The sequence below is a fragment of the Tamandua tetradactyla genome, chromosome 16 (genome assembly GCF_023851605.1).
Source record: "Tamandua tetradactyla isolate mTamTet1 chromosome 16, mTamTet1.pri, whole genome shotgun sequence".
Taxonomy (NCBI): domain Eukaryota; kingdom Metazoa; phylum Chordata; class Mammalia; order Pilosa; family Myrmecophagidae; genus Tamandua; species Tamandua tetradactyla.
The window spans coordinates 44460529-44487100 of record NC_135342.1 but is presented as its reverse complement, the minus strand read 5'-3'; the positions used below and the strand labels follow the sequence as shown (position 1 = coordinate 44487100).

Sequence of the window (26572 nt, the reverse complement as noted above, 5' to 3'; positions counted from 1 at the left end):
CTGAATCTTCACTTCTCAGAAATAGGCGACCAGACTTCTCAGGAATCCCCTAGCAAAGGGGAGGGATGCCAAAGTCCTGCAGAGAGGGGATGGGCAGCGGCAGAGTTCAGCACCCCATTCTCAGGCTCCCCCCACTCAACCAGCTCCTCTGAGTCCTCCTAGGTTGGTCCCTGTGTAGCCTGGGATGCCATCAAGAGCTGCCTGTGGAAGCTCCCAGCCAATCGCCGGGATGGGAGGAGGGGCCCCACAGGCCTGGGGCTGAGGAAAGTAAGTACTTCGAAGGCGGAGACACGTGACAGGCCCAGCCCTGGATGACCTCAGGGCCACCAGGGTGTCCGGGCTGACCCTCGGATGAGATCCCTGATCCCATCCCTGCTTCCCTTTCCGCCTCCCACCGTCTTCCCCAGTAGGAGTTCTCCTGGGCAGGATGGGTCTGAAGGCTTCTTGCTACCGACGTGTGGAAACCGCTTCCTGTGCGTGGCTTTAGTTCCCCTTTCAGGAAATAGGGAAGTATTGGTCCAGAGCCTGGGACACCCCAACAAGCCTCACAGCCCCCAATGAAGTACTGATCCAGGCAGTCCTGGCCTGTCGGTCCCCACCCCACATGCTAGCGGTAACTTTCACAGAGCACTCTTAGCCTATCAAAGTCGTATTTACAGGGACCTAAAAAGGAGATGTCACATGATTGCGTCTTCTCTTTTGTCCCCAGAGCAGCTCATTATTATTGCTTTTACTGCCCCATGGATATACCAGGAGCACTGAATAGAGACCCTAACATATCTACCTTCATCTCCAGTATCCTGATTTCCAATGCAGGTTGTCCAGCTACCACCAATGATACCAAAATTATCTGGAAAAAAAAATTCTCTCTCATTTTAAAAGCAAAAAAAAATCACTCATGGACAGTGTGCATTGAAAGCGTGGGAAATTTCACTCCATGGCATAGGGCCACAAGGCCTGAGTGGCCAGCTGTGTCTATCACACCAGCAGGCACAGTGACCAAGGGCTGAGCAGGGCACTGTTCTCAGTGCAGTGTGTCCCCCCATCCTGTCTTGCTGTCCATGTTCTGTCCTTAGAGGGGATGATGCATGTCCTCTAGCCACCCACCTCCAAACGCCAAGCATGGCTCCAGCCTGTCCTCCCATGGGCACCACTCCCATGAGCACCTCTTCCACAGGACCCCTTCCACAGGCACCCCCTCCACGCATAACCCTCCCACCAGCACCCCTCCCATGGGTGCACCTCCCATGGGCACTCTCGCTGCCCAGAAGACAAGGCCTTGGGTGATAAACCCATCTGCCAGCACCATGCACCATGCATCAGGGCCTTCAGTGCCAATTTATGTTTGCCAGGGTGGTTGGATACAAGACTTGAAGAGTGCTGGACTTTCATCCTCTCTTTGAAGTGAGGATTTCTTCTCCCAAGAAAAGGGAAAGCATAGTGGAGACAGTCTGAAGTCCCATGTGCCCCTACCTTGTCATGTAACCCCCTGCCCCAGTTTCCATATCTGTGAAGTGGAGATAATAGCACCTACCTCTTGAGGTATTGCAAAGGGAGGGATGCCTGCCATGTGCCAGCGTGCTGTGCTAGCCAAGTCTCTCCTGGTCCAGAGTTTGGATGGTGACGTGAGCAACCAAGGGATATCCATAATCTAAATCCATTTGGTTCTTGAGTTTCTAAATGTAAGTAGCTAAATTTGGAAGGGCAGAGTAGACCAGCCCTATCTCAGAAAGTGTATCCATATCTTTTCAATATAGAGAGCAAGTTTGAATAGCAAAGGACACCATAGTTAGACCTCAATACATGGTCGCTCCAATTATCATCATGTAGTGCATAAGTGATCAAAGCTAATAATTACCATTATCCACGTTCATTCCAATGGAGCAGGTGATGTTGGCCTTAAAATGAGGAAACTGAGTCTCAGGAAGGCTCATGCAGCCTGTAAGTCAGATTCTAACTGACATGCATATCACTCCTGAGTTTTTGCTCTTGCCCATGAATCCACACTGCCTTCTTCCCCCTTTCTAGATTGACTGAGAAAAATGTATCTATACCTTCACAAGGCAGAGCCATCAGGGCTGGCAATTCCTGGGCATGTTGGAGAAGAAAGGCAGCTAATCCATTGGCCTTCACTGTAGCAAGATCGAGAAGCCTTCTTGCCTATGAGAAAAGCAAAAACCATTATTTTTCCAGAAAGGCTGATGGAGAGGTACGCGAAGGTTTCTACTCATTATCTAATCTCACAGACATCTCTCTTGTACCAGAATAAAATGCTAGGAAAACAACCAAACAACAATATGTGTCTAAAGAAGTTAATACAGAATTAGATGATGAATTGAACACACAGATCCAGTCTGACACCTCTCAAAACCCATGAAAACTGAATAATTTTTTAAAAAGAAGATACATCACACAAGGATAGGGAGATAAGGAGAGGAGACAACACCACCACAATTCTGGAAGCTGGAAACCATTTGGAAGAGGGGAGATTTCACCTAGTCTCATGGCTGAAATAACATCTCTGCTCATGACTCCCAAATCCGCATCATCAGTCTGGACTGAGCCCCTGAACCCTAGACATGAACATCTGACTGCCTACTTGCCACCTCCACTAGATGTCTCATGAATATCTCCAAGTTATCCAAAACCAAACTTCTAATCTACACACACACACACCTACAAAGTTCCTCATCTCAGCTAATGTCAACTCCATTCTTTCAGTTGTTCTGTGTTCAAATTTTGGAGTCACCCTCAAAGTCTCAACTCTGCAATCCATCAGCAAATGTGTATCCATAATGGTGTTGTCATATGTCATATATTTCACTTAAACTTAACCCAATATATTCAAAATATTATCATTTTGACACAAAATCAATACAAAAAAATTAATGATATTTTACATTCTTTCATCCCAAATCTTTTAAATTTGGTCTGTATTCTGCACCTACAGAATCTCCATGTGGCCCAGCCATGTTTCAAATGCCCAATGGCCATATGCAGCCAGGGTCTACCATGTTGGTGGGGCAGCTACAGAGCTCCACCACTTCTCATCCCCTTCTCTACTCTCATCCTGGTCCGTGCCACCAGGTCAGTTTTCACCTGGGCTCCTTGATTCCCAACAGTTTCTTCTCAATAACAAAGCCAAGATAATCCTTTTTAAATGAGTCAGATCACATCAGTCTTCCATTACAAGCATCCCAACAGTTCCTCCATTTTCTCAGAGCAAAAGTCCAAGGTCAACCATAACCCACAGGTCCCAACCCGACAAAAACCCCTGTCTGTAACCATCTGGACCCCAGCCTCTTCTCTTATTAAACCCATTACTCTTCTCACACTTGTTCACCAGCTTTCTGCTTCTTGGAAATGCCAGGCACACTCCCTTCTCTAGGCCTTTGTCCAGGCTACCCGCTCTGCCTGGAACGCCCTTCCCCAAACTCTCTGCACCTAATCCCCTTACCTCCTCCAAGTCTTTACTCTCTGCACCTAACCCCCTTACCTCCTCCAAGTCTTTGCTCAGATTTCACTTACTTAGAATGCTCTGAGCACTTTATTTAAAATTGCAATCACTTACCACTTCTCTCCCAAACCCCACTCTATTTGTTCTCTAATGTATTTATCACCTTCTGACATCTCTGTAATTTGCTTCCTTTGGTTTATCGTCTTTCTCCCCCTTGTCCCCTGGAATGTGCTCATCACCAGGACAGGGAGTTCCGTTGTTGAATGCTCAGCACCTAGCAAAGTGGGCAGAGGGCTTGCTGAATGGCTTAAGGGCTTACCGGTTGATAATGATAATGGACTCAGAAGATCCCAAAAGCCAAATCCTAAGCTAACAAAGGGGAAGCTAGAAATCACACAATGTACATCCCAGAATCTGTGAAAGAGTTTGGAATCTTTGTATCAGGTACCCCTGGAACTGAAAAGAAATAACTAAAATAATAAAGATTGGGTCAAAATGGTTTTTGAATCAGATCTTTAGTTTCCCTCCCCTACTCATAACAACTAACAATTGTCCCTTCTCTGCCATGGTAAAAGTGTGGAGATTTAGTTCTAGAAAATGTAAAACAGAGGCTCTGTAGAGTGTGAGACCTGAGCACAATTCAGGAGAGGGGTATCATACTCAAAACAGAGGGTAAATGACCAGGTACAAAATGAGTGCAAAATGCACTCCCCATCCCCACCACGGTCACCGCCCTCCCCTCATCACCCCAGCCCTCTCATCACCTGTGCTCCCAGAACTCTGCTTTACTTCCAGGTAGGAGGCTTGTGAATTTACTCACTAGCCCGGGAAGAAATAAATTAGGGAAGGGAAAAACAAGTTATAAGCAAAAAGTTTATGCAGGGTGAAAGGAATGACCAGAAAACAAAATCTCTCATTGTGATCCTTAATTAAGAGAACACATTGCATCATAAAACATGAACAAGATTCTCTAATAAAAGAACAATTTAGGTCTTCGAAATTAAAAGCAAGACAGCAAAAAATGGAAAACTCAACAAAGAGTTTAAAGATAAAGTTGAGACTATCACATATAAAGTAGATAAAAAAAGACACAGAGATGGAAAATAGGAGAGAAACGTAAGAAAATTAGAGGATCAATTTAGGAGTTCTAACATTCAAACAATGGTAGTTCTACAAGGAGAGGAGAGAGAAAATGGAGAAGGAGAAATCAATAAACCAATCAAGAAAATTCCTAGAACATAAATGCTTCTGTTTCCAGAATGAAAATGTCTATTGGGTGCTCAGTGCATTGGAAGAAAACCAAAGTACATAATTCTGAAATTTCAGAATGTTAGACACCAAGAGAAAATTTTACAAGATACCAGAGAAAGTTATATAAAACATTTACAGAATTCTCAGCAGCAATGCCGAGAGAAAATAGTGGAGTAGTGCCATCAAAATTATGAAGGAACATGATGTCCAATCCAGAATTCTATACCCGCCAAAGTATCAATCAGGTATAAGGGAAATATCAGACATGTAAGAGCTCAGACATTTTAACTCCCTTAGACCCATTCTAAAGAATTTATTGGAAGATATGCTCTAACAAAATGGAGAAAGCCAGGAAAGAGGAAGACATAGTATCCAAGATTAAGGAGACACAACACCAGAGGACTATGAAGGAAAATCTCAAAATGAGGCTGAGCACCACAAATAGAGGGTCACCTGTCCAGAAGGGAACAGTGTGACTCAAAACCCAGACAGGTTAAAGGTAGCTATCTCCTAAAAGTCCAGGCAATACCTGGCCCTGATTCTTAACTATACTGGACTTATCTTCACCATGGGCTAACATCGTTCCTTCTGTCTACACTTGCTGCCTGAGTCAGCTGAGAACACCCATTTCATGCAGCATGGGAGTGCTCAGCCTTAAACTCTTCCTGGGAGCTGGAATAGCCTTTGGCAAGCTTATAACAGACATATAGAGTAGCCACCTTCTGTGGCCATATGCCAGCTGGACATCCAAAACTGACTCACACTGGCCCGACCTGATCCTCCAGCTATCCTGAGCCCTGTGCTTCCCAGGAGTCACTCACGCCCTCACCCAGTGTCTTCACCAAAGGGGCCTTTATAAACTCCCAAGGAAGGTGAAGCCAGCGCATGTTCCTGAGACCCTGTTCAGCTTCCCTGCTCCTGGGAGCCTTCTTCCAAGAACGACAAGATTGCACTTTTCTTCTTTTTTTTTTTTTTTTTTTTTTAATTTTTTTTATTAATCAAAAAAAAGAAAAGAAATTAACACAACATTTAGAAATCATTCCATTCTACACATGCACTCAGTAATTCTTAGTATCATCACATAGATGCATGATCATCATTTCTTAGTACATTTGCATCGATTTAGGAAAAGAACTAGCAAAATAGCAGAAAAAGATATAGAATGTTAATATAGAGAAGAGAATTAAAATAATAATACTAATAAAAAAAATATATATATATAAAAAGGAAAAAGAAAAAAACAAAAACAAAAGATACAAACACACAAACAAACAAACAAAAAACCATATTTCAGGTGCAGCTTCATTCAGTGTTCCAACCTAGTTACATTACACTTAGGTATTATTGTGCTGTCCATTTTTGAGTTTTTGTATCTAGTCCTGTTGCACAGTCTGTATCCCTTCAGCTCCAATTACCCATTATCTTACCCTGTTTCTAACTCCTGCTGGTCTCTGTTACCAATGATATATTCCAAGCTGATTCTCGAATGTCGGTTCACATCAGTGGGACCATACAGTATTTGTCCTTTAGTTTTGGGCTAGACTCACTCAGCATAATGTTCTCTAGATCCATCCATGTTATTACATGCTTCATAAGTTTAGTCTGTCTTAAAGCTGCATAATATTCCATCGTAGGTATACGCCACAGTTTGTTTAGCCACTCGTCTGTTGATGGACATTTTGGCTGTTTCCATCTCTTTGCAATTGTAGTAATGCTGCTATAAACACTGGTGTGCAAATGTCCGTCTGTGTCTTTGCCCTTAAGTCCTTTGAGTAGATACCTAGCAGTGGTATTGCTGGGTCGTAATCCATTCTGCCATTCTATGTCTTTTGATTGGGAAATTCAGTCCATTAACTTTTAGTGTTATTACTGTTTGGATAATATTTTCCTCTACCATTTTGGCTTTTGTATTATATATATCATATCTGATTTTCCTTCTTTCTACACTTTACTCCATACCTCTCTCTTCTGTCTTTTCGTATCTGACTCTAGTGCTCCCTTTAGTATTTCTTGCAGAGCTGGTCTCTTGGTCACAAATTCTCTCAGTGACTTTTTGTCTATAAATGTTTTAATTTCTCCTTCATTTTTGAAGGACAATTTTGCTGGATATAGGAGTCTTGGTTGGCAGTTTTTCTCTTTTAGTAATTTAAATATATCATCCCACTGTCTTCTAGCTTCCATGGTTTCTGCTGAGAAATCTATACATAGTCTTATTGGGTTTCCCTTGTATGTGAGATTGTTTTTCTCTTGCTGCTTTCAAGATCCTCTCTTTCTCTTTGACCTCTGACATTCTAACTAGTAAATGTCTTGGAGAATGCCTATTTGGGTCTATTCTCTTTGGGGTGCGCTGCACTTCTTGGATCTGTAAATTTAGGTCTTTCATAAGAGTTGGGAAATTTTCATTGATAATTTCTTCCATTAGTTTTTCTCCTCCTTTTCCCTTCTCTTCTCCTTCTGGGACACCCACAACACGTATATTTGTGCGCTTCATATTGTCATTCAGTTCTCTGATCCCCTGCTCAAGTTTTTCCATTCTTTTCCCTATAGTTTCTGTTTCTTTTTGGAATTCAGATGTTCCATCCTCCAGTTCACTAATTGTAGCTTCTGTCTCTTTAGATCTACCATTGTAGATATCCATTGTTTTTTCCATTTTTTCTTCTTTGTCCTTCACTCCCATAAGTTCTGTGATTTGTTTTTTCAGATTTTCTATTTCTTCTTTTTGTTCAGCCCATGTCTTCTTCATGTCCTCCCTCAATTTATTGATTTGGTTTTTGAAGAGTTTTTCCATTTCTGTTCGTATATTCAGCATTAGTTGTCTCAGCTCCTGTATCTCATTTGAACTATTGGTTTGTTCCTTTGACTGGGCCATATCTTCAATTTTCCGAGCGTCATCCATTATTTTCTGCGGGTGTCTGGGCATTTGATCAGATTTCCCTGGGTGTGGGACCCGGCTGGTTGAAAGGTTTTTCTGTGCAATCTCTGGGCTCTGTTTTTCTTTTCCTGCCCAGTAGGTGGCGCTCGTGGCGCTCGTCTGTCTGCGGGGCAGTCGGCCCGGGAAACCGCGCATGGAGGCGGGGGTCGCTGGCCGCCGCGGCTTGGGGGAGTGACGGTCCAAATTGCCCAGCTGGCCCGAGATGCCAAGCGTGACGGGAGGGCCCCGCTATCCAACGTTCCCAGTCAGACGGGGGAGCCACGTGCGTGGAGGGGACCCCAGTCGCCAGCCACCCCAGCCGGGAAAACGCGCGCCCCTCAGGTATCTCACCGCAGCGGATTCTCCCTGCCCATTCAGCCGTTCCAGAATGGGGTACGCTGTCTTTTTGGTCTCTGTCGTGACTCCGGGAGCTGTTTCGTATTGTTTCTGTCTCTTTAGTTGCTTTTCTGGAGGAGGAACTAAGACCCGCGCGTCTTACTAAGCCGCCATCTTCTCCAGCAAGATTGTACTTTTCTTACACAGCTGTGTTTGTGCTTGCTACACAACAAAGCAATTCACTGTTTAGGAGTTTATTTGAAAAGGTGCTAAAACTATACATAAAAGCAAAGGAGGGTGGGCCACGGTAGCTCAGTGGCAGTGTTCTCACCTGCCATGCCAGAGGCCCAGGTTTGATTCCCGGTGCCTGCCCATGTGAAAAAAGAAAAAAGAAAAAAAAGCAAAGGAAGGATTAACCTAAAAGCCCAGTTAGTCTTTACCTCCAGGAGAGGCATGAGAGGAAGGACACAGGTGCTGGTAACCTGGGCGATGGGAACATGGTTAAGCCCTACATATGAGATTAATACTTTCTTCTGTAGGTCTGGTATATCTGCCAATTAAAAAACCACAAAATACTTAAATTAATATTGTGATGGAAAGCAAGTAATTCGGAGCTCAGAATGACACCCTAGCCCTATCAACTTTAGCAACTGCATGAGTCAGACAGAGAGCTGATATTACAGCTTGGGTGTTACCAGCCTTGGGTTTCCTAACAACTGTTGGGCACAACTGAGAAAGATTTCCACACCAAGCCCCATGTTTCATAGCTGAAAGGAAGGGCACAAGCTTTAGAGTCAAACGGGTCTGGATTCAAATTCTAGCTGGACCATTTCCCACCAGGGTGATTTGCAAAGTTTCTTCATTGCTAAGTGAATGATAAAAATTGTTAAGAGCACTTATCTGGTAAGACTATTGTGTGGCCTAAATGAGATAAATGTATGGGCTGACGCAATGCCTGGTACCCAGCAAACACTCAATAACTGGGAGCAAAGGGCATTTTAGGAGTTAGTGCTTTAACCTGCATTTTGTTCCATTCCACCAAGGTTTTCAGCCCCCAACCTGCACCCCATGGCAACTATCTGCTTAGAGGAAATTAGAAGGCCAGTTTATGAGAGCATACAAGGCAGTTCCGGATTGGGAGATGTGTTAGTTGGGTACACCACAAGTGTTACTCACAGAGCTACTGAATCAGAAATTCAGTCACAGAAGGAAACCCAAAAAGCACAGAATCATAGAATATCAGAGCCCAAAGGAGGCCCAGAGAGAGATGGATCCTAAAAATGCAAATCTCCGGTAGTCAGTCCCTTGTAGTCTCCTACAATCCTCAGCTCTCTTGTCCACCATACTTTTCACCCACTCAGCTTAGTCCCAGCTCTCAATCTTTGCTTTTTCTGTACTTCACCCTTTCCTAAGATGGATTCTTAGCTTATTTAAATTCAGCCCTTCCGGTTTCTCATTAAGCTAAGCATAGAGTTGCCTTATGACCTGGCCAGTCACTACTGGGGAAATACCTGGGAGACTTGAAAGCAGGGACGCAAGCAGAAATTTGCATTCCAATGTTCACAGTAGCATTATTCACAATTGCCAAAAGATGGAAACAACCCAAATGTCCATCAACAGATGAGTGGATAAACAAAGTGTGGTATATACATAACGATAGAACTAACTATAATACAAGTTAAGCATCGAGTTTCCATTCTCTAGCCCCAATCTTTTGCCTAGTAAACTATACTCTACATGTTAACACTGTGAGTTTGCTTATTATAATTAGTTCATATCAGCAAGATCATAAAATATTTGTCCTTTTGTTGTCACGTGCTTCTCACAATAATGTGCTGCTGCCACCTCTGTCCATTTCCAAATGTTTAAGTTCACCCTCGTTAAACACTCTGCACATATTAAGCAACCACTCCCCATTCTTTCACCCCATTCTACATCCTGGTTACCTATATTCCATAGTTTATGTGAGAATTAATTATTCAGTGCTGAATGGTGTGTGAGTGTGATGGAAAGGGAGAACTTTAGAGTCATGCATATCACCAGAAGGAAAACTGGAAATTAAAAAATGGGAATGTATAACACAGTGAATCTTGTGGTGGAAAATGTCCATGACTAACTGTACAAATATAAAGAAGTTCTTTTATGAACTAGAGTAGATGTATTGCCTTATTATAAAGAATTAATAATAGAGGGGTATATGGGGAAAAAATGTACCTAGTGCAAACTATGGACTACAGTTAACAGTGATATGCTCTTTCATTTGTGGTACACAAATGTACCACACCAATACTATGAGTCAATAATAAGGGGAGCAAGGAGTATGGAAGGATTAGGGCTTTCTTTTTTATTTCTTTTCTGGAGTAATGAAAATGTTATAAATTTGATCATGGGGCTGTGTGCACCACTGTGTGATGATACTGTGAGCCAGTGATTGTATACTTCACATGGTTTCTATGCTGTGTGAATATATTTCAATAAAATTGCATTTAAAAATAAGAAAACAAGAAAAAATTCAGCCTTTCTTCTTTTCTAATATAAGTATTGAAGGTTATAAATAGTTCTCTATAGACTGCACTAGCTGCATCCCATACCTTTGGATAAACTATATTTTCACTATTGTTTAGTTCTGGACATTTTCTGTTTTCCATTATAGTTTCTTCTTTGACCCAGGAGTTTTCCCACTTTCTTTTCTTTACCCATCAAATTCTTCTTCTGTTGATATTTTATCTCCTCTAAGCCCCAAGAATCTAAGCTACCTTCTCTAAACTCCTTCAGAGCATCTGGACGAGACTACACTGCTGAATGCCTAATCAAAAATAACCAGACACAATCCTGATCCCTCCAACAAATCATAAAGACACCAAGGTAGGGGATTCTAACTAACAGGCACAAGAGGATGGTGCCCAGGGTACACGTGTAGTTTTGACATGCACTAATTATAAGGGGCTGCACAGTGTCTGTTCTATAAATATTCAGTAACTTTGAGCCAACTTTAAACCAGCCTTTAAAAGAGATTGGATTATTGCATCAACCTCAACTTAGATTTTCCTTGACTCACATGAACACCAAATATTATCTTAAAAAACAGACAAAAATAAAACCTAGAAAGTCCTTCAACCCAGCCCATTTTGACGGTGCAATATAATTCCAAATCATTCATTTATTCAAGAATTCATTTATTTAATGAACAAATATTTATCAAGCATCTACTATGTATAAGGCACCCTGAGCACAAAAATCTTTAAGACAGAATCTGAGATATAGTAGAACCTCATAGATTCTGGCCAACAAATTAATGGTGAATGAATGAGTCAAGACACTAGGTCCAAGACTAGCGCTCCCATTAATACCTTACCACTTCTCTGGCCCTCAGTTTCATCTCTAAAGTGGGATGCTAATGCCCATTCCATCTGCATCACAGGAAGCCTGGGGGTCACTGATGTTTATGAAATGTTTGGAAGAAAAAAAAAAAGGAGGCATATAACAGAAAAGGCAAAAAATATATGTTTGGGAGAAAGTAAAGCAAAGTGTTTTAAAAGCACCCTTTGCTGTTCCTGCTTTCTCTGCCTAATCTCTGCAGTTTCAGGGACAGTTATACCCCAACTCTGAATGTACATGATCTAATCCAATTTCAGATCAGCAATCCTGTGTGGATGTTGAAACTGCACTAATACATGGAGTGCAATATTAATTGTTAAACAGATTTAATATTATAAAGTGTTAAAAAAGTTAGACTCTGTTGAGTAGTTAATGCAAAATGGTCAGCAATTAAAGTGTACAAGTGTCAGGTGTCATTTACAATGGAAACAATGGCATACATCACTGAGCGCTTACTGTGTGCCATACACTATTCTGAGCATAACATGGATTAACTTGATGGGTTTTCCCCAATTCCTTAAAGTACAGGCATGATACAACTATTACCAATGTTTCACAGCAGAGAAAACAGACAGGAGAGATGAAAGGTGCAGAGGCTGCACAGAGGCCTGCAGTCACACAGGGTGAGCTGCAAGCCCACCTCATTCTGACCCCAAAACCCCAGGCCTGAGCTGCTGCACAATAGTTTCTCCCATCAAAAGGGGTATGTTGCAACGTTTACCGGTTACCTTTTCAGGGTGATCCCATGGTCCACATGACCCCATAGAGAGGCCGACTTCAACAACGCTAACTAGTCTCGGCAACTAGTCCCTCTTCCCGTGAATTGTTTGCCAGAGATGGAACTGCCTTACCTGCTGGGATGACGTGAAGACGGGCAGCCGGATTCCATCACATTCGTACTGGCTGATGAAGCCCTGCTCCCGAGCGAGGCCCAGCACGCCTTCCACATGGCTGTAGAGTCTCCTGATGATGGCTGGTCGGTGGCTCTGCAGCTCGTGGGCAGGATGAGTCGAGTGTGGGTCCCAGCGGCCATGCTGCTCCGGGGTCTTGCCATCGGCCTGGGCCTCCTGGATAGCCGCGATGAGCTGCTCACAGCCCCAGGTACCCTTGCTCCAGACAATGTCAAGGAGGCGCCTGGCCAAGAGGGAGAGGGGCTGGCCCAGCAGGCTGAGGCTCTCGTAGTCCTCCCAGGAGAGGACTTCCCAGGAAAGCAGCCAATCCAGGATGCTCTCAAAGCCCTCCAGGGACCCGGAGACCAGCAGTCCCACCAGACGGCTCCGCTGAGCCTGGAAACCCTCCTGGGTACACATTGCATAACCTGGGGAGGAATGCAAGGTCAGCACAAGGGCTTCTCTGGAAGCTGGGCAGAGGGCAGGTCAGCCCTGTCCTGAGTCACCCTCGGACACTCTCCAGTCCCACAGAGAGTTCGAAGCAGCCAGAAACCAAAGCAAGACTCCCATGACCATGCTTGATCCCTGAAAAGCTTGAGATCATATCAGGGACAACATCTCCCAAAGGGATAAGGCAATTAATTCTCTCTGAGGCAGGGCAAGAGGTCTCTTCCACGCTGACCTGATTCAGCCCACAGCAGCTCTCTCAGCAATGGCTGATACTTGTTACATACATACCAGTACGTGCAGGGAGCCAGTCTAAGTGTTTTCCTGTGGGAATTCATTTAGCCCTCCCAATCACTCTGAGGAAGGTGCTATGCTCAGCCCATTTTACAGATGAGAAAACTGAGCACAGAAAAGCTAAGTGGCTTGTTGAAAGGCTCACAGCTAGATAAGGTGGAGCTTTTTTGAGCTCAAGCAGTGTGAGTGCATAATACATGTCTTCAGCTACTTGCATTTGGATTCCCCATTGTGACCCTCAGCTCATCCCAGTGCATGTAAACATCTGCTACCCCGAGGGACAGACCAGAAGGCTGTCAGGAAGATCCAACCCAGGTAAAGGGTAAATAATGATGCAAACTCAGTTGTTTGGAAGCCTGACAGGGTGCAGCGTCTACTGTCAGTACTACCCCCTGGCCTCACTTGTCCTCAGGCCCTTGTTCCCCCCACCTACCACCACTGCATTCACTGTCACTGCTGTTCTCAGTGGCCTACTCTTGGCTCAGGCCCTCAGACTCAGGTTCTGGACACTTAAGAGAAATTAACCAGTAGGAACTCTAAGCCCCAGGAGGGAACCCAGGGAGCAGAGAAAATCTCCCAGCATCGTCCAGTCTGTGATTGTCATGGGACCTTGGGGAGAAGGGGCTGGTGCAGCGCCCAGAGAAATGAAAGTAAAAGGGTATAGGGATGAAAAAAGCAAAAGGAACACCAACTTCTCCTTATAAAATAGGGACATTCTGAGACACTGGAGCTCTGTCCAAGACAGGAGTTTACATCTTCCTGTTGGTTGTTGATGTGTCTCTCTCCCTGCTTGGCCCCTGAAGCTGTCTCACCCATCCTGGCATCTGTAAGCCTGGCAAAATGTAGGCACCATGGAAATGTCCATGAATCAAAAAGTCACTCTGGAAGGGGAGAGGCTGGAATACTCCATGCCCTTCCTCATATGTTGGCCAAAGTAAGAGAAAGGAGGAATCTCCAACTTGGAATGTTGCCGATACACGGGCTGAAGGCCTGGTGCTGGCCAGATGGGGAAACTGAGGCAGCAAGGTTGCCCGTGTATGAGAGCAATGGGAGGGAAGATATCCACACTGCGGAGGCTGCTGTAAACCAGGACCTAAAATAGCTCTCCCTGGACAAGCAGGTCTCCCTGTGTGCATGGCAGAGAGCTGTGGGCTCAGTCCTGGAGGCATTCTCCGCCCCAAGGAAACATCTACAAGGCTGCGACCCCAGCCCCTTTCACCACCCTGGCTCAGGATCTAGGGAGAATGCCCACACACCCCAGGAGGAGCACTTTCCATGTGGCCCAAGTCCTGGCAGGCAAGCACACGATGTCTGATCCACACACCCAGAGGATGCCTGAGGAGGGATAGCTGCTCTTCCCTTGGCATCAGGAGAGCCAGGACCACCTGCCCTCCAGCAAAGCTCATCAGGCTTGGTGGTGCAGGTGGGGCCAAGCCAACATGGGCAGGTCTGGAGCAGAAAGACAAAGGCCAAGAGGCACAGGACTGGCAGGCCTGGATCTGTCCACAGACCCACCTCCAGGGGAAACCCGCAAGGATGGGCCAGAAGTCAGAATTGGTCAACCCAGCCATCCAGAATTAGGAAATTCTTGGGCAGTCCTGACCCCAAACCTCGTGCATCCACCATGACCCTCACTTAGCAGCCCTACTGGGGACACAAGGCACACCCACAATGTGCTCATCCACCCGGGGACATCCTACAAGGAAGCAGGGGCCCTTCCCAAATGCACCACGTCTGGGCAGGCTGACGGAGGCCTGAGCCACACACACCCAGCCTAGTGACGCCAGGGCTCAGCAGAGGCTAAAAAGGAGAGGCTGGCCTGAACCATAAGGTCTGGTGCTCTGTCTTGCCAGCAGCTGGAAAGTCCCACTTCTGTCCTGGACTTCTTCTGGAAACCTCAGAGCAGGAAGAATCCCCAAGGACCAATTTAGCAGCACCCTGTCTCTGAGTAGGCATTGTCCTGTTTCATCTTAAACATCCGGGAAGGAAAACTTAGCCTTGTTGCTGTCTTCACTAACAAACCTGAGAAGTTCCTTGTTACGACTGGCTTGAGTTTCTCCTGCTTCCGTTTAACAGAAGGAGAAAACAGTGGCTCACCCTTCAGCTATTTCATAATAATTAAAATCCCGCCCCCTACTCTTTATCACTTCCCCTCCTCAGAGTAAATAGATCAGTCTGTCTCCATTGTCTTTTCTTATCTACTTCAGTCATGACAACTTTGGAGCCACTATTGTCCTTTTCTCTAGGAGAAAGGCATACTTCTTTGCCAAAACACAGGGTCAAGCTTGTCCCCTGGCCCAGTTCTGAGCTCTGATACTTCCTTCCTTCCAGAGACCACAGCAGGGCCAGGCTTTCTCTGGGGCCCACGCTCTGCTTACATACTGACACCCCAGTCTCCTGGTCTTGCAGCAGGAGAGGAAGGGAGGACCAGGGAAGCTGCCCTTGCTCTTAGCTCCTGGGAAGCTGGTGCCAATCTTCTCGCCCCACTCCCAGCCATCCCCCATTCTGGTCCCCCCCTTCCCAGGCTGTCATTCCACATTAGCACACAGACACACTGTCATTTCTCCCCTCTCAAAATGTAAAGCCTCTCCCGTTCCCCTTTCTGCTACAACCCTATTTCTCTGTTCTTCTAACAGCAGGCCTCCTGTCCTCTGCCTCTACCACTGCATCCCAGTCCTCATCTCCCCTCCCCTCCATCAGGTTTTCGCCCCACCACTCCATCGAGACTGCTTTTGTCAAAGTCATCAGCCACGCCACCTTGCTCGATTCACAGCCCTCATCTTGCTCATTCTGCTGAAGGCATTTGTCATAATTACTGTCCTCTCCTCCTTGAAGAACGTTCCTCCTTAGAGCCCAGGACACTGCCCTCTGCTCTTTCTCAGTCCTAGTGCTAGTCCAGGGGTCCCTGAATAGACCCCTCTTCTCCCATCCCTCGCTCTCTAAGTGGGCTCCCCTGCTCTTATGGCTTACCTACTAACACTGTGTGTTGGCACCCCAAATTTCATTTCTTGCTCCCCCCACATGCCTCAACTTTTCCCAGCTGCTTACTGGACCTCTTTACATGGATGTCCAATAGGCAACCCAAACTTAGCAAGTACCAGACCAAACTCCTTTCTTCTCCCTAAACAGCTCCTGGCACAGGCATCCCTATCTCAGCTGACCATACCTCCAAATGTCCAGGCGCTCAGGCCAAAAGCCTGACTCCCACCCCTCCTTGTGCATCCCAAATCCTATCGAACCTACCTTCTAAGTACATCCCAAATCAGAAAATCTGATCATTGCTCGCCACCTCTTTCCAGGCCCCATGGTTTCTCCCCTGAATAATGGCAGTAGACCTCTTTGGTCCACTACTTCTGCCCTCACCCCTCTACAGTCTATCCTCCATCCCCCAGCCAGATGAGCTTGTGAAACCCCAGATCGGAGCAAGTGTCTCCTCCAGTGACACCCATTGCAATCAAGTGAAAACAAAAATCTTCCCCGTGACCTTTAGGGCCATACACTATGGACACACACACACACACACACACACACACACACACACACACACACACCAACCCTTACTTTTCTGAACTCGTTTCCTACTAACCCCCCACCTGTTCCTCATCCACCCAGCTCTGGACACACCGGCTTCTGCCTCAGGACCTTTGCACATGCTCCTCCCTCTATTGGCACACTCTCCCTCCCCCAGACATTGACATGGCTCACCCCTCACCTCCATCAAGGCTTTGCTCAGTTGTCACCATCTCAGAGGGACAGTCCCTGACTAGGCTACATAAAACTGCAATACCCCACCCCATCATCCTTCCCTGCTTTCTTCTCCATGGCATACTTCTCACCACCTGACATACTATGCATTCACCTATTTGATTGCTTTTGACTGCTTTCGAGAATGTGAACCCTATGAAGGCAGACAGTTTCGTCTATTTTCTTCATTACTCTATCCCCATGTCTCATACAATGCATCAATCAGGATTTTTCAAATAAAGGAATAAATTTCCTCTGTATGGCTCCAGCAGGCAGAAGTGGAGCCAAGAAGGGGGATCTGCAAGCCCTGGGCTTTAGCTGAGTGTAGTGAGAACTGCAGGACTCATAAGCAATGAGGTCCCTGTCACCAGGCAGACGCAACAGAGGTTGGGCCAGCACTCTGCAGGCATTCAGCCCTGGGTGGGAGGGAGGTGGGCTAGAGGAGATTCCTTCCACCTTCAAATTCCAACATGTAGAGAGGAAAAGGGGGCCTTGAGTAACCAGCAAACTCAGGGGCCGCTGGGGTCCCCAGCAGACCGATTCAGGCAGCGGAGCAGAGGCCATGGAAGGCCACTCTGGTCTTCACCAAGCGCCGGGGAGGGGCGGCAGGGCAGGCTTTTTCCCTTCTATGGAATAAGGACTCTTCAAGGAGCCAGCCCCTGGGGAAACTGAGGCAAAGGGCAGGAAGAAGCCAAAGGGCCCCAAACAGAGGAAAGAGGCCCAGGGCAGCCTCAGAGCCAGGGGTCTAGCTACCAGCCCTCAGCCAGCTGCAGAAGATGCCGCCCGAGGGGACCTGGGGAGTTTTCTGAGTTTGTTGGCAAGTAAGAAGGACAAGAGGGCTGCAGTGGGGAGAGCGAATGACTCAGAGGATGCGGTGCTGGGCAGCAGATGGAGTGGGGATAGGGGGTGAACTGGGAAAACTAAGAAGAAGGAGCCCCCATAATATTTATAGGGCCAGAGGTGGGGCTAGAGATTATCCAAGCAGACTCTCCCACATACACCCAACCATTCACAGGTATGGGAAGATGGGGAAACTAAGGCCCAGAGTGAAGAAGGGTAACTACAAAGGGTGATCCCACTGAGACGCTGGGTGTCTGGTCTCCTCACTCCCAGCCCAGAGCCTCAAGACTTCACAACTCAGAGGTTCTGTCCCCACTACTCTGGTGACCCCCAAGTCAAGCACCCTCTCCAGACATCAGGGAACCTGGGAGGTGGTGAGTCCCACCCATGCCCCCAAGTCTCCTCATCATCTGTATCCACAACCCACCAGGTGGCTTCCCAACCTTGAGACATTCTCTTTTCTCTGTCCCCCATGTATACCCCGGGAGTCCTCAAAGGCAAACCGAGGCGCACCCTCCCCAAATCCAGCGACTATAACGGCTCTGAAGCCAGGCGTCCGACTGCCAGGGGGCAGGACACTCGGCGCCCACTGTCTCCCCGCCGCCTGGGCGCTGGGCGCAGACTTCGCGCCCGGAGCAGACTTCGCGCCCGGAGCGAGCACTCACCGCGGAGCCGCCGGCGTCCCGAATCCTCAGCCCGGGCTCGGGAAGCGTCTCCCGCCTCTGGCTCCGGCTCCCGCCGCGCGGGTCTTCGGCTCCGCCCCGCCGTGTCCCCGCCCCGGGCCCGTCCCACTGCCGGGCACCCCGCCCGCCGCGCCGCTGCCAGGCGGGCCACACCCGCTCCCCGCCCCAGAGCGCCCGCGTCCCGGGGGGCCAGGAACTCACCTGAGACCTGAGAGTGGCTGGGAGGGAGTCCGGAGACAAGTCTCTCGGGACACACACACCCTCCAAAACACAGACACACGCACGTGCGGTGACATCCTTTGGTGTTATACTAACCTGTGCATCCTTGGGGGAACTAGTCAATCCAGTTTTTGAAAGTCTTAAAATTGCGAAGTTCCCAGAACAATGCTGTAGGTACGTGATGGTTTACACACCTTCCATTTTTCTCTCCACCTTGTAAGTTGGCGAGAGAGGTCTCAGTTTAGTTTAGTAGGGCTGAGCTCTTCTAGAACACAGCCTCGTCTCCTTGTCGCTGCAGCAATATGAAACCAGAAGCTAACAGCACTGTCTTGTTTTCAGTCTATTTATTTTTTGATTTCCTATTCTACAGAGCAAGTGACACTACTTTGTCAAGTAAGGAATATCAATGTTCCTTTTATACACTTCTATCTGGCTTTTTAAAAAATGTGAAGTCAATTTCAAGAAAAATAATGAAAATAACATGTATATAGCACTTCCTGTGTGCCAGGCTTTACATAGATTCACAGAGTGAACTATTAAAATCCCAGATTTTCAGATGAGGAAATTGAAACACAGAGTCATTCTCCTATCCCAGATTTCAAAGTTGTGACGGCAGAGCCACGTCCTGCCCCCAAGGTGTCTAGACCAAAGAGTGTATTCTAAAACACTGCCCTGCATTGCTTCCGGGTAAATACCTGCACAAGTGGGGCACGGTGGGCTGAGGCTGGGAAATGCTGAATCGAAAGACTCATTCTTTCCTTGATTTTCATCAAGGAAATCATTCCAGATGGGGGACAAATCTACCCACAAGGATGCCCTTAACAGTGAAAGGCTGGAAACCTCAATGTCCAATCCTATGAGATGGCTTAAAGGACACGACGGAGCCTCTGAACCTGGAGAACTCAATCGCCATGTGTTCTCTGCTACCCCACATCCTAGGAAAAAATTATTCAGCTTGACCTTCAAAATGGATCCAGAATGCAGCCGCTTCTTACCATGTCCACCATGACCACCTGGGTCTAAATTACCATCATCTCTCCTCCAGATTATAGCAAGCACTCCTAGCAGTTCTCTATGGTTTCAACCATAGTTTTTCTTCAACACAGCAGCCAGAGTCCATTAAAAAAAAAAAAGGCTAATTAGGTCCCTCCTCTGCTCAAACCCCTCCAATGGTTCCATTTCATTCATATTCATAGTCAAAGCCAAGTCCTACTGTCAGTATTTGTCACCCTGTGACCTCTCCAAATCCTCCTGTCCTCGCTCACTCTGCTCCAGCCACGTGGGCCTCCCGGACATTCCTGGGATGTGCCAACCCTGCGGCCACCTCCAGGCCTTTGCATTTGCTGTTTCCTCTGCCTGGAATGCTCTTCCTCTAAAATCCATGTGGCTGCCTCCTCCACCTCTTTCAGGTCTTTGCTTAAATATGACTTTCACAGGGACGCCTTCTCTGGCTCTCCCCTACAAAATTGCGACCTGCCCCCCACATCCCTTTCCCTGCATTTTGTAATTTTCTCCATAGCACTTATCTCCATATAACACACTATATGTCCTACTTATTTTCTTTGTCAATCTCTCCCCGCTGGGACTTGAAACAGGAACCTTTCTGCGTCATTCGTTTCCTTATTCCAGGGTCTAGAACAGGACCTGGTAAGCTATAAATATTTGAATGAATGTCCTAAAAACAATGCAGTAATTGTAATAACAAATGAACTACTGCAACCCACAAAAACACCAATGAATCTCATGGGCAAAATGTTGAGTAGAAGAAGTCATATGCAAAGGCATACTTACCATCTGTTATCAATTGTATAAAGTTCAGAAGCAGGCAAAACTAAGTGGTAGGGGCCAGGATAACAGTTACCATGGGGTGGAGGTAATGACTGAGAAGGGGCATGGGGAGCTTCCAGGATGCAAATAATGTTCTGTATTTTGGTCTGAGTGGCAGTTACACAGGTGTGAATACTTTCTGAAAATTCATGGCTAAACACTTACAGTGTTTGCACTTTTCTTTGTATTACTTATATTTCAATAAGCCTTTATTATTGTTATTTTTTTGGTATGTTGTATGGCAGGGTCACATTTCATTATTTTTCCATGTGAGTATCCTGTTACTACAGCACCATTTGTTGAATTTTTTTGTTTGTTTGTTGTTGGCTTGTTTTTGGTTGTTCGTTTGGGGAAAGTGCATGACCCGGGAATCAAACCCAGATCTCCTGCATGGCAGGTGAGAATTCTACCACTAAATTACCCTTGCACCCCCAATAAAGCTTTATTTTTAAAAGATGCTTATAGATATATGTTCATTAGCATGGAAAGATGCCATAATATAATATCAGTTTTCTAAATGGGTTGCTATTTGAAAAGGGTGCCAAGATATTCAATGGGGAAAGATTGTATCTTTTCAACAAATGATGCTAGATAGCCACATAAAAAAGAATGAAGTTGGGCCCCTACCTCACACCAAATACAAAAATTAACTGAAAACTGGTTGAGGACTTAAATAAAAGAGCTAAAACTGGAAAATTCATAGAAGAAAAAATAGGAGTAAAACTTCATGACCTTCGATGGGGCAATGGTTTCTCAGCTGTGACACCTAAAGCATACACAATCAAAGAAAAAATAATAAATTGGACTTCATCAGAATTAAAAACTTTATCTTTCAAAGACATTATCAAGAAAGTCAAAAGATACCCACAGAATGATAGAAAATATTTGCAAAGTCGTATAGTCAAGGATCTAGTGACTAGAATAAAGAACTCTTACAACTTAGCAATTTTGATAAGTAACCCAATTTTTTTTAATGGGCAAAGGATTTGAATAGGTGTTTATCAAATATATATATATATATATACAAATGAACATGAAAAGACGTTCAATGTCATTAGTCAATAGGGAAATGCAAATCAAAACCACGTGAGATACCATTCCATATCCAGTAGGATGGCTATACTAAAAAACAGAGAATAACAAATGTGGGGAAGAATGTGGAAAAATGGAAACCCTCATACACTGCTGCTGGGGATGTAAAATGGTGCGGCCACTTTGGAAAAACAGTTTGATAAATCCTCAAAAAGTTAAACATATACTTACCAATGACCAGGCAGCTCAATCCTAAGTATATACTCAAGAGAACTGAAAACATAGGTTCACATAAAAACTTGTACATGAATGTTCACAGTAGCATTATTTATGGTAGCCTAAAACTGGAAGCAAATGTCCATCAGCGGGTGAATGGATAAACAAGATGTTATATATCCGTGCAATGGAATATTAGTCAGCCTAAAAAGGAATGAAGTTTGGATATATGTGACAACAGGGATGAACCTTGAAGACATTACACTAAGTGAAAGAAACCAGACACAAAAGGCCACATGTTGTATGGTCCAGGTTCTAGTTTGCTAGCTGCCGGAATGCAAAATACCAGAAATGGAATGGCTTTTAAAAGGGGAATTTAATAAGTGGCTAGTGTAAAGTTCTAAGGGCAAGAAAATGTCCCAATTAAAACAAGTCTATAGAAATGTCCAATCAAAGGCATGCATCCAGGGATGAAGTTCAGGGTTTCTCTCCCAAGTGAGAAGGCACATGGCAAACACAGTCAGGGTTCTTTCTCTCTCAGCTGGAAGGGCACATGGCAAACACGGCATCATCTGCTAGCTTTCTCTCCTGGCTTCCAGTTTCATGAAGCTCCCCAGGAAGTGTTTTCCTTTTTCATCTCCAAAGGTCGCTGGCTCATGGATTCTCTGCTTCGTGGTGCTGCAGCATTCTCTGCTCTCTCCAAATCTCTTTCATTCTCCAAAATGTTTCCTCTTTTATAGGACTCCAGAAACTAATGAAGACCCACCCAAATGGGTGGAGACATGTCGTCACCTAATCCAGTTTAACAACCACTCTTGATTAAATCACATCTCCAGGGAGATGCTCTGATTACAGTTTCAAACATACAGTACTGAATAGGGATTATTCTGCCTTTAGGAAATGGGATTTAGATTACAACATGGCTTTTCGAGGGGGCATACATCCTCTCAAACCTGCACAGTCCATAACTATGAAATGTCCAGAATAAACAAGTCCACAGAGACAGAAAATAGATTAGTGGTTGCTAAAGCTGGAGGGAGAGGAGATGGGGAGTGATTGCTAATGGATGCAGGGTTTCTTTTTGGGGTGATGAAATGTTCTGGAGTCAGATAATAGTGATGGTTACACAGCCTTGTGAATATACTAAAAGCCACTGAATTATACACTTTAGAAGGATGAATTTTACAGCATATGAATTATATGTCAATACAAAAAAAGTGAGTTGCAAAAATGTTTCATGCAGCATGCTCTTATTTCTGTAATAAAATCTATGAATACATGCATTTAAAAAGTCAAAAGACTATCCTTCAAAATTTATGGTTGGATTGTAAGTAGATTGTTTAAATTCTCTTTTGTTAGCTTATATTTCCTAATAAGCCCATATTGCTTGTATAATAATTTTTTAAAGCTTTCTTTTCAGTGGGTTAAGAAGCCTTTATTACCACCTCCCTGCCTGCAGGGTCCCATGCCAAAGGCAGGCAGTAGGGATGCTCTGGTGGTGTTTCTGTACTTGAGTGCCCTGACCTGGTCACCTACCAGGTAGTGCTCAGAAAGCAAGGGGACAGTCTCCAGGAGCCCCAGGCCTGAGCCCTTCCTCACTGGGAGTCACCTTCTGGGTTGTGACATTTAAAATTCTACTGGATGGGGAGGCTGGTGGAAGAATAGGTATGCCGGCTGCCTGTGTGCAAGGGCTGCCCCCAGGAGCTTGGACTGTCTCCTTCAGGTGCAAGCTGAAAGAACCCTGACAGGTGCCACCGGCTGCCGACACAGGTGGTTGCCTCGGACTTGACTGGGTGACAGTCTCCATGTCGATCCCCTGCTCCAAGCAGCTCTCAATGGGCCTCTCCCCTACCCCTCACCGACCAGAGTCCAAACCCTTCTACACGCAGGCCCAATGAATGAGTAAACGAATGGCTTTCCTACTACCCCTACTTCCACACCCACTCAGCTGCAAAAGCTTCCTTACAGCTCCTGGTATTCCCACCTCCGTGCTTTGGCTCACTCTGTGCCCCAAGGGGAGGCAACAAGGAGAGATAGCAGGGAGTGTGGACTTAAGCCACCCCAGATTTAAATCTCAGCTGTATGCCCTTGGACAAGTTAGTTACCTCTCTTGGCCTCAGTTTCCCTAACAGTTAAGTGGGAATGGCATCTTCTTAGATCTCATCGTGAGGGACACATAAAGTATTAGGCCTTGCCACAATCCCTGGCAAACAGTAAGCACCAGGCACTCAGTGACATGAATGTTAGCCTGTAATGAGCAATTACTGTATGCCAGGCACTGTAAACCCATCCTCCTTATGATCCTACTTAACAACACCTTTATGGAGTAGATTCTAATCTTTGTCACACCACTCTGGAGACAAGGAAACTGAAGTTCCAAGAGATTAGATAATATCCTTCAAGTGCCCCAGCTACAAGGTAGTGGAGCTGTGACTCAAACCCAGGTGCGTCTCTACCCTCTTTTGTTGGGGTCTTAGCTACCCTTCAATGTCCACCTCCCCCACGGTGCCATCCCCCACGGCCCCCATATGGGAACTCTCTGGGTCTTCTGAGCTGCCAAGGAACAGCAAGACTGTGCTCTCATTTGCCATCAGCCTCACGATCTTCCATGTCGGCTCGTGTGCCACACGCCTGTCCTCTTTCCCCACATGATGTGAGTCCTCAAGGCTCAGGGCATCCCTTGAGTGTTGCCACCTCAGTCTTTGGCCCAGGGCTCGGCCCAGGAAGGCTTTGGTGCTGAGAAGGCCCTAAATTTAATCTCATGTTGTAATTAGAGAAAGTGAAATTCAGAGAGGGGCAGTGGCCTGCCCAGGATCACACAATGAGTCGGGGTTGATCCCGGGCCGAATCCAAGTAGCCCTTTCTCCCCCTTTGCCTGCTCATTTGCTCATTCACATGGCAAGTGCTTATCGAGCACCCACTGCATAGCACGCGCTCTGCCGAAACAAAGTCCTGCCATCACGGCGTTTAGACACGCTAACGAAAAAACAGAACAATGACAGGTCTGGATAGAGAGGGAGAAGGCTGCTCAAAGCAGAGGCAACGAGGCTGCAGGCTGGAGGATGAGAAAGGGCCGGCCATGGAGACAACCTAGAGGATGGCTTCCCAGCCGAAGGAGCTGCAAGCATGGAGGCCGGGAGGCATTTCGAGCCACAGAGAGCAGACCAGGAAGGCTGGGGAGAAGTAAGCGATGCTGGGAGGGTCTCAAAATGAGGCCAGGAAGGGAGGCAAGTCATGGAAGGCCTCAGAGGCCTGATAGGGATTTGGGATTTACTTTGAGTGGGGTGAGAAGCCACTGAAGGGGTCAAGCAGGGGAGAGACATGTTCTGATTTTGAATGCTAGAAGAAGCCCCGGACTCTGAGATTTTGCCAGCGTTTCCCCCTTCCTGCTTCCTTGTACCCCTCGCTACTGTCTCTACCCCACCTGGTTTCAGTACCACAATGCGGGGTGCCCACTCCTGTGCCCCCATGACAGGCCCCCTTGCCTGTTCTCTTCCACCACGAAGAGCAAACCACATGGGGCTGGTGACCTAGCTTGCCTCTCGCAGTCACTCTGATCCAGGCCTTCCTACGTGGGCTAACACCTCCTCCCTGTCAGGGGGTTTCCACAGTGCATCTCCTGCCTCAGAAGAGGAAGTGGCAGCTAGCACACTCTCTTCCCCTGGTTGCTGCCTGCTGGGCAGAGGCTCACGCCAGGCCCAGGGCTGCACGGTGTCGGGGAGAAAACTGGAAAGCTGCAGGACTCAACACACAGAGAGGAGAGGAGAGGGCGTTGCCGCCTCACTGCTCCCAGAGCGCAGCTCTCCACGACATGCCAGGCCCTCTGCGGGGCAGCGCGATGCAGAGATGGATGCACCAGCCCCTACCCCATGCCGCTCTCCTTGATTCTGCCCATAAATACATCCTTACACGGGTGGATTCTCTTCTCAGGACAGCGATGGCACCACAGAACAGAGGGATAGGGCAGGTGTTTCAATAAATACAGCCAATAGGTAAACGTGGCAGACAAAAAGAAATTAGAACCTCCACCTCACACAACACAAAAACCCACTCTAAGTGCACTATGGAGCCCAATATGAGAAAGGCAAAAGCTGAAAATTTTAGAATAACAATAATCGCCAGCACCTGTACAGAGCTAACTGTATATCAGCAGTGTCCTAAATGCTCTCCACATCTAAACTCATCTTAAGCCTCACAACATCCCACGAGGTTGCCGAAAGGGAAATTTCCATGACCTCAAGGTCTGGCACTGACTATAAAGGAGAAGATGCACATAGTTGAGTACATTAAAGTTTCAATTTCCACTCATCAAAATATACCATTAAGAGAGTGCAAGTGCAGACCACAGGACATCGAGAGGCATATAAACCCAAGTGAATATGTAAGGACACCTACAGATAATTAAAAAAACAATCCAATAAAAAATTGTTGACGGACTTGAGTAGACACTACCAAAAGGGATATAAGGATGGCAAATAAACAATGAAAAGATGCTCAGCATCATTAGTCCTTAAGGAAATGCAAATCAAAACTACGAGATACCTCTACGCAACCTTCAGAATTGCCGACAATACAAAGTATTGACAAGGACTTGAAGGAAATGGGCTCTCGGACGTGCATACACTGCTAATGGGAATATAAGATGGTGCAGCCGCTCGGGAAAACAGCTGGGCATAATCTAGTGCAGTCAAGGTTATTCAATACCTAAGACCCAGTATTTTCCCTTAGAGGAACATGCACACTCAGAGAAATGTTGAAGAACTTTCTCTGCAGTGTCACTTATGATGGCTCAAACTGGAAACAACCAATATTTGCATCGACCGAAAAAAAAAATTGTTAAGTCGTGATGTATTCAAATGATGGAAAACCACATAATAACAATCAACCCATTCCAGCTACACAAATAACACTGATGAATCTTATAATGTTGAATGAAAGAAGCAAGACACCAAAGAATACAAACAGTACGGCTTGATTTATATAAAATTCAAAAATGAGTGAAATCATTTTTCCATTGTTTAGGGGATGTACTCTTAGGTGATAAATA

The 26572-nt window shown here is 46.0% G+C and overlaps 2 protein-coding genes across 4 annotated transcripts in view; one reads left to right on the top strand and one right to left on the bottom strand.

Moving 5' to 3' along the window:
• Positions 1-18281, bottom strand: part of NOD2 (nucleotide binding oligomerization domain containing 2) — a 41762-nt gene extending 23481 nt beyond the window's left edge. For 2 of the 3 annotated variants that reach the window (XM_077132403.1, XM_077132402.1), the window contains exons 1-4: positions 18214-18281; positions 12185-12651; positions 2055-2160; positions 785-850 (exon numbers count right to left, since the gene is read on the bottom strand). In XM_077132403.1, the coding sequence (XP_076988518.1) occupies positions 785-850; positions 2055-2160; positions 12185-12643 (631 nt within the window). In that variant the 5' untranslated portion in view covers positions 12644-12651; positions 18214-18281. The remainder of the gene's footprint in view (positions 1-784; positions 851-2054; positions 2161-12184; positions 12652-18213) is intronic. The other variant, XM_077132404.1, reaches the window with a different exon arrangement.
• Positions 1-26572, top strand: part of SNX20 (sorting nexin 20) — a 36183-nt gene that overhangs the window by 951 nt on the left and 8660 nt on the right. The gene's annotated exons all lie outside the window — the stretch shown is intronic.